This window comes from Schistocerca piceifrons, chromosome 2 (genome assembly GCF_021461385.2).
Source record: "Schistocerca piceifrons isolate TAMUIC-IGC-003096 chromosome 2, iqSchPice1.1, whole genome shotgun sequence".
Classification (NCBI taxonomy): domain Eukaryota; kingdom Metazoa; phylum Arthropoda; class Insecta; order Orthoptera; family Acrididae; genus Schistocerca; species Schistocerca piceifrons.
The window spans coordinates 946,667,683-946,689,186 of record NC_060139.1 but is presented as its reverse complement, the minus strand read 5'-3'; the positions used below and the strand labels follow the sequence as shown (position 1 = coordinate 946,689,186).

Genomic DNA, 21,504 nt, shown 5'->3' with positions numbered 1-21,504 from the left:
TAGTTCTAAGTTCTAGGGGACTGATGACCTCAGATAGTAAGTCCCATAGTACTCAGAGCCATTTGAACCAGTCTAGCCCGGCCTCGGATATTCAAAGATTCAAAGAAAAGCCATTTCATCTGAGTTGTTGGAGCTTAAAGATTCTCCACGGGTAACACACTTTGAAGATGACGAGAGTGTCAGTAATGCAGTGAAAATATGACTACGCCTACAGGACAAGGGATTTTACCAGCAGGGAACAAATGCTCTTCCACAACGTTGGCTTACGGCCATAGAACGGATGGAGACTACGTAGAAAAGTAGAAGATGGACAAAAATGTGGGACATTACCCTCGTACTTGCTACGACGTGAAGTCCATATGTAGAATGAAAAAATCGCAACCTTTATGCGGGTTTTGTCACTGTTCCAGCATACAACACTTTAAAATATGTTATTAATGTGAAAACACACATGATGTGCTCACCGTCTTAAAATCAAATGGGATGCGTATCAACGAACTTAAAGCCTAGTTTACACGACGACACTAGGTTGCATGCAACTGTGCTGCCGGCCAATGCGCATGTGCGCCGCGCGTTTGCGCAACTCGTTGGTGAAACTAAACACTTTCGGCGTGTTCCAACTTTGTCGACTCTAGTTGCATGAGTTTTGAGGTTATGTGTGTTCGTAGAGTATAGATAAATTGAAATTGAAGTGGGAAGCGGAGAATAATGTTCGCTTTTTAGATATTTATGCTTCTATGCTTTGCATAGGTGTTGTGGGATTTCAGTGATGCTGATTACAAAAATAAGGAACATATTGCTGCCGCCGAGACCGTCATGTGCGATCGTAACAAAAATGGTTTGACAATATCTGAGCTGCAGGGCAAAATTTATTGAGTTAGGAGCACATATACAACCGAATTAAGAAAATTACAAGCAAGTGTAATTCTAGCTGTGGCAACGTTCTGGTCTAAAAGACTAAAATCCCATCTTTCGAGTTGGCCAACTCTTTGTTAAGAAATATTGTTGACAGGAGGGAAGGCTATACAAATTCGAGAAACTGCATTCTTCATTAGATATTCATCTATTTAAAACGTCGCTGATGTGCTCCCCATTCACATATGTTAGAATTTTGAAATATTGCCACTGTTCAGATCTATCTTCAAGAGAGTAGTTTGCAAACCATTCTCTTCTTAATGCGGCCTGCTTCCAATAATTACTACTGTTAATGGTAATAATTATTACTTTTAATAATTATTGGTATTAATGAAAAATTGTCATCACCAACTAAAACCACATCTTATAGCATGCCGAGTGTTTTCGATTGTAATGCACGCAATATGATATGTAATTTCAGTTCTGGCGACAGTGCTTCATGCATTACAATATCTTTATTCCTTACCGCATAATCAACTCTATTTATAAGAAACGGTAACAGTTCTGGTGACATTCTAAGACAGTTAAAAGAACTTCTTGGATCTACCGTCATAAATTACTTCAGCAAGGATGCTGAGCAACCGAGCTGATGTCTTTTCTTCATCCAGTCACGAATCGAAACACGTTTCTTAATGTTTTATTATGTAGCGATTCCACGCAACAAGCTTTAAAAAATGGTTCTAATGGCTCTGAGCACTATGGGACTTAACTTCTAAGGTCATCAGTCCCCTGAAACTTGGAACTACTTAAACCTAACTAACCTAAGGACATCACACACATCCATGCCCGAGGCAGGATTCGAACCTGCGACCGTAGCGGTCTCGCGGTTCCAGATTGCAGCGCCAGAACCGCGCGGCCACGAAACCAACAAATATTTAAACTTCAAATACTCTACTTTTATTACGCTGGTGGCCATCATAATTCCACTGTCCACCAAAGACAATGATACAACACAAAGTAGCACTTCTTTTACATGTTCTTTGCAATGTTTATCCACCTCGAACAATAACTCACATACACTTTACCAAAGTGACATTCAGACTCCGCTCCCCACCCTTCTTGCTGCTTGTATTTATAACCTTGTCAAAGAACTACGAAAAAGAGATATCGTTTATAAGTCACATGTACATCTGTTATCGTAATTTGTGCAGAAAAGTTATTAATTGATATCGAGTGAAATGATTTAACAGGTTATTAAAATGACAGGCAGATTTGTTGACTTGACAGAATAATTCTTTGTTAGAAAAAGGCCGGTTTTTAGAAGTTTGTCAATTGACTTCTCTAATTTGCATAAATAAGTAAATAACCTGAGTTATTAAGAATTACATTTTGGTTTTCGTCTAAAATAGGAGTGTTTACGAGAATACTGAGTGAAAACGGTCCTAGTGAACAAATAGGTTTCACTGGGTGATTTTGATTCAAGGAGATCCAAAATACGTAAGTTGGCCACTATTTTTCGTACTTCATATTAATTATTTAAGATGAACTTAGTGTTTTTACATGGTGACATTTGCTGTATCAGTGATCAAGTGATATTAACTTTTGTGTGGGTCAGTTATTCAGTATAATTTAATGGGTTGACTGTTTCTGGAGACATGTTATGCAATCATTGTTAACATACACAATAACTTTTCTATAATCATAAATATTCGTAAAATTCGTTGAATTTGGAGGGTATCGCATACTTCGGTAAAGTAAAGCCTTTAATAGGTTCCGTTACAACAGGGGATGTATAATTTTTTTAAATTGCTTATTGTGTGCATTAGGATCAAATAGCCAGCTAAAATACAGTAAAAATTATCGTATAATTAAATACTGGAGAATAATTCGGTCACAAAACTGTTATGATATATGTGAGCAACGAAATTGTGATTCTTGCGAGTCTTCCGCCAGCTGTACGAGTGATTGTGTTTAAAGACAATAGACCTTGCAATTTTAGTAGGCAGGTAGCTGCGGTCGCGAGCGCGGCACGTTATTCTGGTAGCGGGAGCATCGGACTCTTGGCGGAGCACCTTGTTCGCGGCCCAGGCGAAGTTGGCCGCCCTGTAACGACCTCGCCGCCGACCAGACGTAAAGTCCAAAGCCCATTACCGCCATCAGCAGCGCCCTCGCTGCTCGCGAAGCAACAGCGCAGAAAATTGGCCCGGCGCCAGAAGTGCGAGGCATATTACTCATCGGGGCCGACGTTGAGTCCTCGCTGCGCGGTGCGCACACGTCTCGCAGACCGCGCCCATCACGTACTCTCCTCAGAGAATTCGCTCCTGCAGATCTCAGGGTCGCCGTGGCGAGGCACTGAACTGTGCACTCTCAGGCGAACTGCCACTAGTACCCACCTCAGACCAAGCATCCGATGTACACTTCAGTCCTTCGCGAATATGCCTCTTCCTTTACTCAGGCACATTTATAATGTACACTACTAGTCATTAAAATTGCTACACCAAGAAAAAATGCAGATGATAAACGGGTGTTCATTGGACAAATATACCATACTAGAACTGACATATGATTACGTTTTCACGCAATTGGGGTGCGTAGATCCTGAGAAATCAGTACCCAGAACAACCACCTCTGGCCGTAATAACGGCCTTGATACGCCTGGGTATTGAGTCAAACAGAGCTTGGATGGCGTGTACAGGTACGGCTGCCCATGCAGCTTCAACACGATACCACAGTTCATCAAGAATAGTGACTGGCGTATTGTGACGTGCCAGTTGCTCGGCCACCATTGACCAGTCCTTTCCAGTTGGTGAGAGATCTGGAGAATGTGCTGGCCAGGGCAGCAGTCGAACATTTTCTGTATCCAGAAAGGCCCGTACAGGACCTGCAACATCCGCTCGTGCATTATCCTGCTGAAATGTAGGGTTTCGCAGGGATCGAATCAAGGGTAGAGTCACGGATCGTAACACATCTGAAATGTAGCGTCCACTGTTCAAAGTTCCGTCAATGCGAACAAGAGGTGACCGAGACGTGTAACCAATGGCACCCCGTACCATCACGCCGGGTGATACGCCAGTATGGCGATGACGAATACACGCTTCAAATTTGCGTACACCGCGACCGCGATGTCGCCAAACACGGATGCGACCATCATGATGCTGTAAACAGAACCTGGATTCATCCGAAAAAATGACGTTTTGCCATTCGTGCACCCAGGTTCGTCGTTGAGTACACCATCGCAGGCCCTCCTGTCTGTGATGCAGCGTCAAGGGTAACCGCAGCCATGGTCTCCGAGTTGATAGTCCATGTTGCTGAAAACGTCGTCGAACTGTTCGTGCAGATGGTTGTTGTCTTGCAAACGTCCCCATCTGTTGACTCAGGGATCGAGACGTGGCTGCACGATCCGCTACAGCCATGCGTATAAGATGCCTGTCATCTCGACTGCTAGTGATACGAGGCCGTTTGGATCCAGCACGGCGTTCCGTATTACCCTCCTGAACCCACCGATTCCATATTCTGCTAACAGTCATTGCATCTCGACCAACGCGAGCAGCAATGTCGCGATACGATAAACTGCAATCGCGATAGGCTACAATTCGACCTTTATCAAAGTCGGAAACGTGATTGTACGCATTTCTCCTCCTTACATGAGGCATCAAAACAACGTTTCACCAGGAAACGCCGGTCAGCTGCTGTTTGTGTATGAGAAATCAGTTGGAAACTTTCCTCATGTCAGCACGTTGTCGGTGTCGCCAACCTTGTGTGAATGCTCTGAAAAGCTAATCATTTGCATATCACAGCATCTTCTTCCTGTCGATTAAATTTCGCGTCTGTAGCACGTTATCTTCGTGGTGTATCAATTTTAATGCCAGTAGTGTAATACCTCTTACCTTCTCCGGCTTCAACATCACAGAGCCAATGCTTCAAACACGCGTAAAGTGCCGCACAGTACGACCACAGGTGTTTGACGAGTGGTCGTCCCGTGACATCCGCAGAACCATACGGATTGATCGGCTGTCTGTTTTGTTAGGGCCGGCCGGTGTGGCCGTGCGGTTCTAAGCGCTTCAGTTTGGAACCGCGTGACCGCTACGGTCGCAGGTTCGAATCCTGCCTCGGGTTGGATGTGTGTGATGTCCTTAGGTTAGTTAGGTTTAAGTAGTTATAGGGGACTGATGACCTCAGAAATTAAGTCCCATAGTGCTCAGAGCCATTTGAACCATTTGTTGTGTTAGGTCGCCGCCGATTTGAATGTGGGGCGTCAAGAACCCATTTGTACCAGGACTGTACGCAAACAAATGCATCGCATAGACATCAACAGCGGACCACAGACTAGCGGCACAGTCTCTTGTTACCACTACATATGCTATTCTGTCCCTGTTTATTGGGATACTATATGTGAAGTTCGAAGGACCTAACAAGATAAACCACTTTCATTTCTTAATTAACTGTTTCTCATGACACTGTTTATCTTATTGTCCGCCGACCGACGTATGAGACAGTGATACACTATATTATTTGACATACCTGTGTCGACACCTTCCGCTGAAACTGCAGCGTTGCACGGTTTCTTGCCCCTTGCCTTGCGGCGTCTGTCTCGTGATTCTGTAAGGTGTTGTAACTTTTAAACTATGTAGGAGAATCACTTTGGTTGGAGTTTTGGCTTTCTATATTGTGAACGATTGTAAAATCGTCATATTTGTGTCGTTAGGTGTTCAGAGGCTTAACCTAGTGTTCAGAGGCTGAGCCTAGTGTTCAGATGCTGCGACTGCCGCTTACGTTACGCTTGTTTGTCTTAAGTCTGTGGTGCGCCGTGTACACTGCACTAGACAGCTGTTCACGGCCGCTTCTTTGGCGTTTTCAGTCATTCCCGAGGCTGCAAATGCACGCAGACCACGGCACTAGTAGGGAGTGCCTATTGCGGTGGACTGCGTGCATTTGCAGCCTCGGGACTGATTGAAAACGCCAAGGGAGCGACCATAAACAGCTGTCCACTGCAGTGGACATTGCGCACCACTGTGGACATTACCACGCAGGTTACCTTTCCTCCCACCCACAGCTGCCTACCGCTACACTGGCGACTGTAGCTTGCCCTGCGCTCGAGTTCTAAATAACTCGTTTGCTTGCGCTAAGGCGACTTGATTCGATGCAACAACTTTTAATAAAAATGATCGGATAGGAACGTATAGTTTCTTATGAAAATGTCATACCTTTCCACGAGTTTATGCCATTACTGTGTATACCATCTCTCACTGTCTCTGTGTGAAATCGCCAAAAATAATAATAAAGCGTTATACTGTTACTGTGCTCTAGAACTAATTGTGCCCTAGATAGCCATGCGCAGGAAGCATATCCTTCTCTGTCTATCTAAATATTAAGGTGATAGTAGTAGAAAGAAATAAAGAAAAAATAGCATTAAAGACACTCTAAACTTGATTCATTGTACAGAATAGAAGGGAAAGAAAAATGAACAGATTATCATGAAAATCCACATTCAAGTTATTCAATATGATCGGTCCATTCGTATCATCAGGAAAGTGGACTATGATAAATAAAGCTCTCGCTCTCTCTCTCTCTCTCTCTCTCTCTCTCTCTCTCTCTCTCTCTGTGTGTGTGTGTGTGTGTGTGTGTGTGTGTGTGTGTGTGTGTGTGTGTGTCGGAGCGCCCATTGCATATACAGTGTGTGGGCAGAAAGAGACAGCTCTGCCTGGTTTGCATATTCCATGTGTATGTGTGCTAGCCCGCTTGTGTGGCTCCCGCCTAACTGACAAGGTACCTGTTTGTGTTTCAGGCGCACACGCCGCTGTTGCCCGGAGATAGCAAACACGTGAGTATCCTACTGGCGCCGTGTGTGATCAGTTTGCATGTCCTGTCACTCACTGTCCACTGAGTGTGTTTTGGTAGGTGCGAGAGCCAGTTTTCTGTCCTTTGAATTCAACACTTTCCTCCGCGAGCGCGGTGTACGAGCGTCATTCCTTTCAAAAAGAGATTATGTGAAACATCCTGGCAGATTGAAACTGCGTGCCGGACCAGAACTCGAATCAGCATCCTCCGCCCTCCACGGTCACAGGTTCTACCGGCTGTGTTCTCCAAGCTTGACTCACGCGCCGCTCTCACACATTTACAGCCTTCCGTACTTCTCTCATAGGTTCATATCTTTAGCATTCTTCTGTAGCACCACACTATAAACGCTTCTATTCTTTGTTTGCACTGTCTATAGTTCACAATTCACGCCATACACTGTCTGATCATAAGTTGCCAGACATCCTCTTGTAATGCAAAATTTACCACTGGATATCACGAGCGGCGGCCTTCCAGTATAAAAGAAGGTTACGAACGAATTTCACAGGACTTTGGAAATTTGTGGTAAGGTCTTTTGGGACCAAACTGCTGTGGTCATCTGTCACTAAGCTTACACACTATTTAAATAACTTAAACTAACTTACGCTAACGACGACACACACATCCATGCCCGAGGGAGGACTCGAACCTCCGATGGGGGGAGCCGCGCGGACCGTTACAAGACGCCTGACACCGCGCTGCTAACCCGCGCCGTTTTTTACAGGACTGAGTGGTGTTTGCAGTGGAGGAATATATGGAGATGATGATTGTATTAGGATGGGAATGCATCCTGTCATAAAGGAGCATCTCTGAGGGAATCGTTTGTCGATAGTAACGTTCGTAAAATGGACTGGCCTGCCCAGGTCCCCACCTCAACCCAATAGAACACGTTTGGGATGAGTTATAAAGTCTATTTCGTTCAAGACCCTGACGCCCAACTTCATTACTTTTTATGTTTACGGCTCTTGAGAAAAAATGGGCTGCTACTTCTCCACAGACATTCAGACACCTTGTTGAAAGTGTCGCCCGATAGAGCTCAAGCTGTCATAGTGGCGAAGTTAAAAAATAGTTCAAATGGCTCTGAGCACTATGGGACTTAACTTCTGAGGTCATCAGCCCCCTAGAACTTAGAACTACTTAAACCTAACTAACCTGAGGACATCACACACATCCATGCCCGAGGCAGGATTCGAACCTGCTACCGTAGCTGTCGCACGGTTCCAGACTGTAGCGCCTAGAACCGCTCGGCCGCTCCGGCCGGCAGTGGCGAAGTATGGACACACTCCGTGGTAATGTCCATTAATAGATGTCCAGATACTTTTGATCGAATAATGTATGATGCAACACCGGCCGAAGTGGCCGTGCGGTTCTAGGCGCTGCAGTCTGGAACCGCGAGACCGCTACGGTCGCAGGTTCGAATCCTGCCTCGGGCATGGATGTGTGTGATGTCCTTAGGTTAGTTAGGTTTAAGTAGTTCTAAGTTCTAGGGGACTAATGACCTCAGAAGTTGAGTCCCATAGTGCTCAGTGCCATTTAAACCATTTTTGTATGATGCTACACTCTAGACAAGTACTTAAAAGAAACTTCCTAACAAATTAATATTAGATTTATCTTCTTCGGCAAAGCTTTTCTTATTAACACCAGTCTGCACTGTACATTCTCTTCATACAGTCCAAATAGAAAAACCACTACTTCTAGTTTATCATTTACTAATCTAAGACCTCAGTATCACCTAACTTACAGGGATTGGACAATAATATGGCAACACCGTGCCAGATCCCTCGCTTCTAAACTGATACTGTTATTACTCAGCTTAGTCGCGAGTCCGTAGAGGGTGGTATATGTGACGTACAGTATAACTGGTCAGCATTTCCACCCGGAATTTGCGAGTGTATGTTGGACCTTCCTTGATCCGCCTTGGTGGGTTGTGTCGTCGGATTTCCTCCTACCTGTGCGCGGTGCAGCTCTCGAAAATGTCGTCCCGTGCAGATTCTTCATTGGCGCATTGGATGTCTTTGTCGGTGGAAGCTAGTTATCTGAAATTGCTGTCGATCAACTTTGGGGTATCTATTTACTCGAAATTAACATTCAGGGTACCGTAATATCATTTTTATTCCTATTAGACCAACAATGAAACACTCATGTCACAAACTACTCGTAACCGAGAGCATGGCTACCATCGAGCAAGACAAGAAGAGCTCTTAACGCCTACTGCCGACTTTGGCGCGCAGTCCGTATCTCTTACTAGTTTCGTCACAGTTCGTGGATTTCCGATCAAGTTCGTACTTACTAAGATAGGCATTTGTTAATGAACAGGTGTGAATTTTAACGAGGCAAAGTTATGATAAATAGCTTTAAACATCCAGAGGCTCCTCCTAGTATTCATGTTGTCATAAATCACTTTAATTATTAAATATAAATAAACAAAATCGGTGACTTTGGCGCCAAGATGGCGGTACTTCCCGTCTTGTATATTTCCCAGGCTGACGCTTGTTGCTAAGGTCCAGCGCCGAGCCCCACCCCACTACGCGCGACATATGGTCGCTTCGTCACCTAGCCAGCCAGCGTGGGAAGTGCTCTCCAACTCATGGCCGGCTACGACTACAGCATTTCCTAACCATCGTGAATATATCAATTAGAGACAATAATTAAAAGCGGTAAAAATGTCTTCCTCACGTAAGAGGCACCTTACATCCGCGAGACATGCATGCTCGAACATAAGTGCAGATGCTAGCCAAACCTGCCGGTTGTGCTGTTGTATTTGATCACGAACGGCACCAGTGCAATATCCACAACACGTTGTGTCAGTCGTGGCCAGAATGGTGTTCTGTGTAGTTGTGAGTGCATTATGTCGGAGCTCAGTGAGTTCGACAGTGGGGGCGTTCTTATGATGGGTGCCTCCGTAACCAAGGTAGTCGATGTGTCCGATGTTTCAAGAGGCTGTGGAAGATTTATACCGCGTATAGCGAAAGCGGAAAGACATCATCCACTACGTCACAAAGCGGATTAAAGCGTGTGTTGAGTGATCGTTGCGGTCATTGAAGAGCATTGTGACGGTAAATAAGAGGACGACAGCTGCAAAAGTCACTGCAGAACTGAACGTCGCACTCGAAAGCCCTGTCAGCACCAAAACAACACGAAATGAGCTCCAGACGCAGGGAATTGCAGGGCGAACTGGAACACCAAAACCACACATCAGTGATGAAAACGCCCGTGACAGGACAAAATGGTGCCGAAACCATAAAACATGGCCTCTGGAGCGATGGAGCCGGCCGCTGTGGCCGAGCGGTTCTAGGCGCCTCAGTCCGGAACCGCGCTGCTGCTACGGTCGCAGGTTAGATTCCTGCCTCGGGCATGGATGGGTGTGATGTCCTTAGGTTAGTTAGGTTTAAGTAGTTCTAAGTCTAGGGGACTGATGACCTCGGATGTTAAGTCCCATACTGCTTGGAGCCATTTGAATTTGGAGTGATGGAAGAAAGGATCTGGTCGGATGAGTCTTGTTTCACATTGTTTCCAGCTTTTGGCCGAATTTACGTCTCCAGAGTGAAACACGGCACGGATCTGGTGATGATTTGGGCAGCCATGTCGTGGTACTCCATCGCCTCCACGGTCAGTCTGCAAGAGAGCATTACTGCCAAGGATTATGTGAACATTTTATCTAGTCAGGTCCGTCGCATGGTAGAATGTTGCTCCCCATCGATGACGCTGTGTTAGCAGACGATAGGGCCCCTGTTTACACAGCTAGCATCGCCCAGAACTGTTTTGTGATCACGAGCATGAATTGTCGCATCTCCTCTGGCTTCCAGACTCTCCAGACCTCAATATTATTGATCCTTTGTGGTTTACTTAGGAGGAAATAAATTGTGATCAGTAGTCACCTCAATCACTGTTACCTGAACGTCGGGCTATTTTGCAGGAAGAGTGGTATGAGATTTCCTTGAAAAACATGCAGGACCTATATTTTTTCCGAGACAACTGGAAGCTCTTTCGATGCCAACAGGTTTCCTACATCGTACTAGATAACGTGTCGTGTTTCTGTTGTTCGCTTATTTGTGTCAATTTTGTTGGTGTTTCTTATTATAATCTCTGTCCGCCCCCGGTAGCTGAGTGGTGCCGGCACGGGAGCTCAGCGTGTTCGGTCAGAGGGTTAGCTGCCCTGTGTAATAAAAAAACTGAGTTAATGGATCAACAACGAACTAAAACGGGTGTCTTGCGACGTCCGCCCCGAGCAGATGCAAAGAACGAAAGCGAACAAAATGAGATTAAAAAAAAAAAAAATGGTCAGCGCGACAGAATGTCAATCCTAAGGGCCCGGGTTCGATCCCCGGCTGGGTCGGAGATTTTCTCCGCTCAGGGACTGTGTGTTGTGTCGTCTTAATCATCATCACTTCATCGACGCGCAAGTCGCCGAAGTGGCGTCGAATCGAAAGACTTGCACCCGGCGAACGGTCTACGCTACGGGAGGCCCTAGTCACACGAGATTTATTATTTATTATAATCTCTGTTCAAGACACCATTCAGCTCTTTTAGATTTATGTGATATATTTAAACTTCCGAAAACTGAATAATTTTCCCTTGTATCAGAAAAATGCCATACTTTGTGACGCGCGATACTTTATTTTTGCTCCGCAAATTCCCTTATCCCTGACATTTTAAACATCTGGCACCATCACCACACAGAAATGCAGTTTACAACAGCTTACAGATTGGTGGAGAGCGGTCCGTCAGACAGTAAAAGAACCAATCTATAAAATTGACGACACATCGGTTGTGTTGTAAATGTCAATGTTTGTTGAAATGCTTTTAAAAACATTTTATTATCCGGCGCAGTCACACACAATTTCAACAAGAAATTAAAAGTCAGCCTTCCGATGATCATGTTCTTCTTCTGCTTCTCCTTCTAAAGTGAGGTTGGTTTGCAACAGTAAGCCATTCCACTTTTCTGTCTGCTTTCCTGCTCATTTACAGACACGTAACACACACTATATCACTCATAATCTGCTGCATCTATGACATCATTGATCGTCCCGGCGATTCCTTGTCTCAGTAGCGCGTACTATTGTACGAGTGATGCTATTGTGTCTTTAAATGTGCTCTATGAATTTCTTCATTCGTGTTTGATGTGCATACGAAGAGCCCTCTTCTTTGGTAACGTTCTACCCAGTTGATCTTCAATATCCTCCTGTAGCACCAAATCTCAATGGCTTCTAGACGTCTTCTCTCACCTTTTTCTGCTGTCCAGGTTTTACACCCGTATTGGGCCATAGATCACTTATTTCTAGAATGATGTTCTTGCTGGTGAGTAAAGTCTTCTCAGATTAAATGTAATTTTGATTTACTTTATTCTGCTCTCAATTTCTTTCCAACTTTTGCTATCTTTTGTGATCCTGCCGCAGAAATAGATAAATTCCTCTGTCACTTCTAAATCCTGTCTCTCAATTCTCGTTCTTAGAGGCTTATACTTTCATCGTCACTGTAGTCTTTCTCTTGTTTATTCTCATACCGTACTGATTAAAGGGCATCCTTTCCGTTGTGAAGAAGACCTTCCGTGTATAATCTTTCGTCTCCGTGTCCACATCAACATCATCTGCATACCGCGTTATGTCTATCGTCTGTCCATTAATTTTGATCTCAGTCTCAGTTGTTTCGTGAATTTGGTCTATCACTTCCTGCATATAAGTAGTGAATATAAGAGAAGAGACAACACATACTTCTCTCCGCCTTGTTTACTTTTTGTTTCTTTTTCCTTACGAAAATTCCAAGCAGCAGCCACTTCGTCCTTACATAAGCTGAGTAACATTTGCTTGTCTTTGTATTGAGACCTGCTGTTTTCAGCCCTCTGAACGAATTTTGCCACATAATGTTACCAAATACCTTTTCCAGGTCAACAAAGACAACTTAAGGTTATTATACAGTATTTCTGTAATTGCTTTTTTGTAAGAAGCATCAGTTCTAACTACTTCTAATCCAAACTGATCTTTTTTCAGCACATCCTCCACCTTATTTTCAAATTTTCTCATTATTACCCTTATGATAGTCTTTGACACTTGTGATACTAGATTAAGGTTCTGCACTGTTCACACTTTGTAACTGCCGCCTTCGTCGGTATGGGAACCATGATGCATTTCTGGAAGTGGGTTGGCATCTCCTCTACATCTACATCTACATACATACTCCGCAATCCACCATACGGTTCGTGGCGGAGGGTACCTCGTACCACAACTAGCATCTTCTCTCCCTGTTCCACTCCCGAACAGAACGAGGGAAAAATGACTGCCTATATGCCCCTGTACGATCCCCAATCTCTCTTATCTTGTGTCTTTCCGCGAAATGTAAGTTGGCGGCAGTAAAATTGTACCGCAGTCAGCCTCAAACGCTGGTTCTCTAAATTTCCTCGGTAGCGATTCACGAAAAGAACGCCTCCTTTTCTCTAGAGACTCCCACCCGAGTTCCTCAAGCATTTCCGTAACACTCGCGTGATGATCAAACCTACCAGTAACAAATCTAGCAGCCCGCCTCTGAATTGCTTCTATATGCTCCCTCAATCCGATCTGATAGGGATCCCAAACGCTCGAGCAGTACTCAAGAATTGGTTGTATTAGTGTTTTATAAGCGGTCTCCTTTACAGATGAACCACATCTTCCTAAAATTCTACCAATGAATCGAAGACGACTATCCGCCTTCCCCACAACTGCCATTACATGCTTGTCCCACTTCATATCGCTCTGCAATGTTACGCCTAAATATTTAATCGATGTGACTGTGTCAAGCGCTACACTACTAATGGAGTATTCAGACATTACAGGATTCTTTTTCGTATTCATCTGTATTAATTTACATTTATCTATATTTAGAGTTAGCTGCCATTCTATACACCAATCACAAATCCTGTCTAAGTCATCTTGTATCCTCCTACAGTCACTCAACGACGATACCTTCCCGTACACCACAGCATCATCAGCAAACAGCCGCACATTGCTATCCACCCTATCCAAAAGATCATTTATGTAGATAGAAAACAACAGCGGAACTACCACACTTCCCTGGGGCACTCAGATGATACCCTCACCTCTGGTGAACACTCACCATCGAGGACAACGTACTGGGTTCTATTTCTTAAGAGGTCTTCGAGCCACTCACATACTTGGGAACGAATCCCATATGCTCGTACCGATTTCAATCCCAGATAAGGAAGAGAACTAGGAAGATGATAAGGAGGAGGAATCCATTCACTCGTAAACACTTTGGGAAAATCACGTAGACAATATAGTTTCCTCAAAATGTTTACGAGTGATCTGCCTCTTTCTTAGGAAGTGAAGTCGTCAAGAGAAGGTCGAAACATGTAATTTCTCGTCAGGGATCTTCTTACACCTGCTTGACGATATGTTGTGAACAGTTGCAAGATATCAGCGGAGGAGTGAGAGTACGATACGGTGTCGCATAACGAGTAGCAGGTGCGTCATATGCCTGCACACACGCACACACACACACACACACACACACACACACACACACACACACACAAAGTGAGGGTGGGGAATACAGTAGAAACGAGATGCAGGGATGTGGGAGAATACGGAAAGGGGTGTTAATGTAATCCCAAAGGAAAAAACAAGAGTGTCGTCCAAATATTTGTCGGCAATAATTCAGAGGATATAGCCCTAAATTACGCGGAATTTATGCAGCGGCCGCTTTTAGAAGGTGCGCAGTGCCCCCCACCCTCTCCGAGCAGGGCGCTGGCGCGCATGCACACCAGCCTCCTGGCATTCCTCTGACCCGTATGGTCGCTGTGCGCCGTTTTAACACGGACGTTTGCGTCTGCCTGCTACTGCTCGCTGCTAGTTTAAACGGACGCCGTGTCGCTGCATATTAACGTCGCTCTCTCCTATCTAGAGGATCCAACAAAACCGCGCCGCCGCTGCCAGCGTGAACCGTGCCGTGGCGCCTGCAACAGTTGGTTGGTCGCTTCGCGTCCGCTTCATTAATATGCTGTTGCGCTCGCTGGGCGGGGGATTTTTTTTCTTTCCACGGAGAGCATTTTCGACGGAGGAAAACAGCTATAAACACAGAAGGTAAATACAGGGGGTCGGGTGGTTTCTTGTGCGTTCATATACGAGGTATAGCCAGAAGGTTTTAATTATCACTTCGGGAAAAATCTTGCTGCGAGCGTGAAACTTACTGATGATGATAGTGCTTTTCTACATATGCACCCGTCAGTGCGAGACATTTCTCCCAACGATTGATGACTTGCTTGTAGAAGTCTGCGTTTTGGCTATCTAGGAAATACTCCACCGCGAAAAGAAACTCGTCGTCATTCTGGAAATGCCCGCCACGCAATGGATTGTTGAACCGAGGCGGCCGTTTCGGCCGAGCGGTTCTAGGCGCAACGGCCGCAGGTTCGAATCCTGCCTCGGGCATGGATGTGTGTTATGTCCTTAGGTTAGTTATGTTTAAGTAGTTCTAAGTTCTAGGGGACTGATGACCTCAGATGTTAAGTCCCATAGTGCTCAGAGCCATTTGAACCATTTTTTTGTTGAACCAAGGAAAGAGGAAGACGAATGTAAGGGGTACCCCAGAGAAGTCTGTTGGGGCCCTTCCTGTTCATGTTGTATTTCCGTGACATGGCGCACAATATTCATAGTAACTTCATTACCTTTCGCAGATGACGGAGTTGTCTATGCTGAAGTACTGTCTGAAGAAAGCTGCACATTTATTCAGTCAGATCTTGGTACGTTTTCATAGTGGTGCAGAGATTCCCAAATTGGTTTAAATTTGCAGAAATGTAATATTGTACACTTTACGAAACGAAGAAACGTAATATTCTTTTACTAGTCACAGTCTGAATCGGTCAACTCATACAAATGCCTGAGTTTAAAATTTTGCAGGGTTATGTAGCAGAACGCAGAATTTATGGTTTATTATTTAGAAGTACAAAACTTTAGTACACAATTTCTGAATTAATGAAGTGATTAGATTAAAATAATAAACAGAATTGATACCATGGATGTATACAACCCGTTTTTTTAACATCGCTATGAACATCTGTATTGTATGAAAAGAAGCAGCTGATATCAATTTCCATGCAAAAGTCAATATTCTGATCTAAAAATTAACGTATAACGAAACGTGGACGATAAGCACAGAAGACAAGAAGGGAATAGCAACATTTAAAATGTGGTGCTGTAAAATAATGTTGAAGATTAAATGGGCAGGTCGAATAAATGGATCGAATTGGAGAAAAGGGGTATTTATGGCACAACAAAAGTAAAGGAAGAGTCCGATTCCTAGAACACTTCCTGAGGCATAATAATCTATTTATGGCAAAAGAAATATCCGACATTTAGCTGCAATGTGATGTTGAGCGAATTCATCGGCGACAGATGAAAATTAGTGCTGGACTAGTAGTAGAAAGCTGATTTCCAGCTTTGCGCGAGTGTTCACCCTAACTGCCTCGGCTATACGAGCAAGTCCCCCGTCAGATCAAGGTCTGCATATGCAGCACGCTACAGAGTAGCACCCTCATTTATTGATCCACTTACACGCAGCCTAACTATATTCCCACAAGGGTTCAGATACTGTGGTGTATCCGTACTGAAATGTCGTAAAGCCGTCTGGCTTATATACAGGGTGAAGAAAAGTTAGCGCATTCGGACTTCGCAGCGCGATTCCTCACATACTGCCAATACAAAGGGCCCTCACGGTTGGCCGTGCGGCCTAACGCACGGCTTCCAGGCGGGAAGGAGCGCCTGGTCCCCGGCACGAATCCGGCCGGCGGACTTGTGTCGAGGTCCGGTGAACCGGCCAGTCTGTGGATGGTTTTTAGGCGGTTTTCCATCTGCGTCGGCGAATGCGGGCTGGTTCCCCTTATTCCGCCTCAGTTACACTATGTCGGCAATTGCTGCGCAAACAAGTTCTCCACGTACGCGTACACCACCATTACTCTATCACGCAAACATAGGGGATACACTCGTCTGGTGTGAGACGTTCCCTGGGGGTTCCACCGGGGGCCAAACCACATAATAACCCTGGGTTCGGTGCGGGGCGGCGGAGGGGTGAAGTGGACTGCGGCAGTCGTCGTGGGGTTGTGGACCACTGCGGCTGCGGCGGGGACGGAGCTTGTCCGTCGTTTCTAGGCCCCCGGTTAACATACAATACAATACCAATACAAAAATGTCTCTCACAAAGTTTCGTTCTGCGCATGTTTTCGGCAGAAAACGGACGTTAAAAATGGCAATCTGGCAATACTGTAATCACATGTAGGGCAACTACCTCTGTCAGCGCACAGTAGTAGTGGTGTACAGGTGGTGCAGTGGATAGCGTTAGCATGCAGGACATCAAGGGCTCGATTCTGGATCGAGGTGTATTTGCTTTAATTTGCCAATTTCATTCTGCCAAATAATACTGTAGTATAAACCTTTACTTACGCCGCGTGTATCCGACATTCAACTAGCACGTTCCTAACGAAATATAGTGGCCTTAACGTGGCACGAATAATAGTCGGTACTAATCGATGGGACAATTGGGGGAGGTTACACAGAAAATAGGTTTAATCTAATAGATGGATTGGTGCGAACAATTCGCGTCCACGACGTGCAAAAGGCTTCTTCAAAAGCTGACCAATGAAAACGATTGCATTTCCATTTCTGTGTTCCTTGTACTTAAGCGCAAATGTTTTGTAGAAGACCCAATGTAATCGCTGTATGACGATTAAGACGCCAGACACCTTACCAAGCAGACTGCATTAATCAAATGAAAAGAAATTCGCCTCGATCTAGAATCGAACGCTAGACCTCCCGCATGCTAACCCAAAATACTACCCACTGTACCAACTACAAGCACTACTGCATAATGTTGACAGACCTATTTACCGTACACTTGATTGCAGTGTTGCCAGACTGCCAATCTCTGACTTCCATTTACTGCCAGAAGTATTCACAAGACGAAATTTTTTGACAGGCTTTTTTGCATTGTTAGTATGTGAGGAATCGCGTTGCAAAGTCAGAGTACGCAAATTTTTCTTCACCCTGTATATTATATAAGGATGGTGTGTGTTCTTTGAGACACGCCAAATAATGTTATTGGTTAATTGGTTTGCATCTACATTTCATAACAATGAAACAGCTTACGAGTAGTTGTCTTAAAATATCACATTCAATCCTGAGCGAACTAGACTTCCCCGCTAAAACGATCTTGGTGGCCATTTCACGTTGGTATGACGTCTCGAATTAGTAAGATATCCGTCAGAAGCTGTGGTCCTTAAGACATCTTCTGACTTTAATGTGAAGTTATCTGAAAATGGTTTTTATTAGCTTCAAGAGCTCAAGAATCCGCGGGTCTGACGACAGGAAATAAAACAACTTACGCGTGGTCCTGGCATTCCGCGAAATGATCTCAGTTCAAAATGTTAAAATGCCGGTAACCATTCTTTTAAAAGTAGTAGCAGTATTACCAACTCAACTGCGACGCGTTTCACCTGGCGTCACTGGGAATTTAACGCAAAGGAATCTGATGTTCGAGATGTATCTTCAGATTTAATTCACAAGTCGGTCGCTGAATAGCGCAGCCATATAAAATAATTATAGTTACGACTTTTAGAATTACAATAGGGCCCCGCACCACGGTATTAAAACAAAAACTTTTTCTAATTTAAAAATTTTGCTAGCTGTTGTCTAGGCAGCATCCCAGATAACTTGCGCGTAAGTGCGATCCTGCACGCACGACTATCAAACCCGTTGTAGTGAACAAGTGATTACACAAGGAACACAATTTGCAACCGCGGATATGAGGATCTAGAAAATAAGTCCACTCTCCCAGAAAAAATTCATTCTAGTTGAACAAAATACTTTTACTTGAGATCGTCAAGTTGCGTTATTAAGTGTGCGATTCAGTAATAGCAGATAGTGAGGTCTGAAAGTAGTGAAGAGATCTTTAATGACACTCGGGTCTACTAGCAACGGAATAAGTTTCGTCGCTAAAGCTCTGTGAGGTTAGAAACTTACTGGCAGATTACAACTGTGTGTCGGGCCGGGACACGAACCTGAAATCTTTGCCTTTCGCGGGAAATTGCTCTATCCACTTAGCTGCTTGAGCACGACTGAAGGACACGACCCCATGGCTACAATTTCAGCACGAGGTAAAGGACACTATGTGAGGTTACTTCTACTTGACGAAATCTCTCTAGTAGTTTACTGATATATCACTATATATAGTGTTGTATATAAATTTTAGCACTGTTTTCATCATTATCAAGACGTATTTTGTTCCTTGTTGCTGTTGTCCTTATCTCCAAGACTGGTCTGATGCGTCTCTCCACGCTATTGTCCAGGCCTCTTCACCTCTAAATAGCTACTGCAGCCTACATTCATTTGACACTGCATACTGTATCGAGACTTGGTCTCCCTCTGCTATAATCCTTAATCCCCAGTTTCCCTCTGTTAAAAAAACTTACTATTCCTTTCGGCCGAAAATGAATGAGAAGCTGGACACTCTTTTAGTAAAGCAGAACCGTAAAACTCTTTTTCTCCCCAATTCTTCTTTAGTTATTTTTGGGTCAGCAGTCTTGCGACTGGTTTAATGCGGGACTCCACGACTTCCTGTCATGCGCCAGCTTCTAGCATACAATGTTCTGCTCCAAACGTAAATTCTTAGAAATTTCTTTTTCTAGTTAAAGCTGATGTTTATTAGTAGTGTTCTTCTTATGGCCAGGAATGCCCACTTTGCCTGTGCTAATCTGCTTCTCATGTCGTCGTTGCTTCGTCAGTCATGTGTTAACTGTACTTAAAACGTAACAGAATTCATTCACTTCCTCTTCTTCGAGCTACTATTCTTCCGCAACTTTTGTCTTTCTACACCTTACTCTCAATCCGTAGTCTGTACTTATTGACTTCGTTCAATAGGACTTTCACTTAAGATAGCAGTGTCATCAGTGAGTCTGTCATTGATGTTTTCATTTCACCATTTAACCTTTCTCTTATTTCCGTCATTGCTTCTTCGATGTGTGGATTTAACAGTAGGAACGACGACAACTCCCGTGTCTTGTACCCTTTCTGACCTGAGCTCTCTGTTTATGAGCTTAAGTTCATATTATTCCTTCTTGCTTCTTATTCATATTGTATATTATCTCTCTCTATAGCCCACTCGTATTTCTCTCAGAATTTCGAACATCTCGCACCATTTTCCCTGTCTCAAGTTTTTTCACGGTCGATAAATTCTACGAAAGTGTGTCGACTTCTGTTAAACTTGCTGCTATTAGCAAGCGCAGTGACAGAACTACCGCCGGCCGGGGTGGCCGAGCGGTTCTAGGTGCTACAGTCTGGAACCGCGCGACCGCTACGGTCGCAGGCTCGAATCCTGCCTCAGGCATGGGTGTGTGTGATGTCCTTAGGTTAGTTAGGTTTAAGTAGTTCTAAGTTCTAGTGGACTGATGACCTCAGATCTCAAGTCCCATAGTGCTCAGAGCCATTTAAACCATTTGACAGAACTACCTCCCTGGTGCCTTTACCTTTCATGAAGCCAAACTGGTCTCTTCCTTTTTTTTCGTGTCTGCTTTCGCTTAAACTTGCATAAAGTATACAAGCCGTGTGCTCCCTCAACAGTGCTTACTCCCCCATCTTCCGTCCCGCTTTTCCGTCTGGTACTAAATTTAAAACTTCTTTATGGCTGAGGACGTATCCTATCAACATAGCCATTCTTTCCGTAAAGCTGAGCCACAAAGCTGTTTTCAACCCAGTGTCAAGCAATACTAATTCATTAGTCATATAATCTCCTTACTTTCAAAAGGTTCAATTTCCTTCTATTCTCTTCGTTCCATATACGTCCGCATTCATTCTTTGTGAATGTCGGCTATGTGCGATTATGATTAGTTCTCTCTCTCTCTCTCTCTGTCTCTCTGGAAATACTGTCGGCGCTGCCTCATCGACAGACCGAACAGCACAGAGTTAGAGTTGCTTTTTACGAACTGAACGCAAGAGTGATTTTTCAGTTGCTACTTCCAGATGCCATTCTGTGAACGCCTGTCGTTCTGTACGTTCACAGCCGTTCGTTTCTTTCCTCCACAATAGACGCAGAGGAAGCGGAAAGGGGCGCGAGGGGAACTGCATCACGCCTTGGCTCCGCCAAGCTGTCCGACGTCTCTCGCTCGTCTCCCTAATGCCGCACTCGGCGCTAGTTGGCGTCAGAGGGGCTCACAATGTCTTTTCTTCCCTTTCCCGCCCGTCATCTTTTCTAGAGTTAGCATATTTCAGTTGCGCGCTTTAAAATCTGAGGCGGCGTTCTGGAGCCCGCAAGTGGCAGACGGCTGCCCCTGCCGTCAGCCTCCCCGCACAGCACACCCGCTGTGAGGGGTTGCCTGCGGACTCGGTGCAGGGCCTCTGAGCAGCTGTCAGTGCTTTGTGCTCGTACGCTTCCGAATGGTAAAAAGCGGCTAAAGTAGGGTTGCTCACGCTATGCGCACTATAAGTACCGAGACGAGAGGTTTATCTCGCTGCTGAGGTATAATTTAAAATATACATTTATCGAGATCGATCACGAACTACATTGACAAAGTTTCGGAGCTTATTCGCGGAAGTTTTCAGAGTACTTTTGTATAAGGAACCCATTGGCCACGCTGGCTTGTTGCCGAGAGTTACACAGCAGAATTATCTTGTTACAAGTTTTGAGATGTGACACTACGTAAATCGCTATCATTTTAATTGCAATCAATGTATTTTACAGAGATTTTCATGGATTGAACATATATTTAAAACCTGACATTTACTCGTATAATGAATTTCGTATGTCGCTTAGATGTGACATCTTTTTATAAATATTAATGTG

At 44.5% G+C, this 21,504-nt stretch overlaps 1 protein-coding gene across 3 annotated transcripts in view; it reads left to right on the top strand.

Moving 5' to 3' along the window:
* The window catches only part of LOC124772611 (disks large 1 tumor suppressor protein), a 921,529-nt gene that overhangs the window by 256,499 nt on the left and 643,526 nt on the right, over positions 1-21,504 (top strand). For all 3 annotated transcript variants that reach the window (XM_047249337.1, XM_047249335.1, XM_047249336.1), the window contains one exon: positions 6,641-6,676. In XM_047249337.1, coding sequence (XP_047105293.1) covers positions 6,641-6,676 — 36 coding nt within the window. The remainder of the gene's footprint in view (positions 1-6,640; positions 6,677-21,504) is intronic.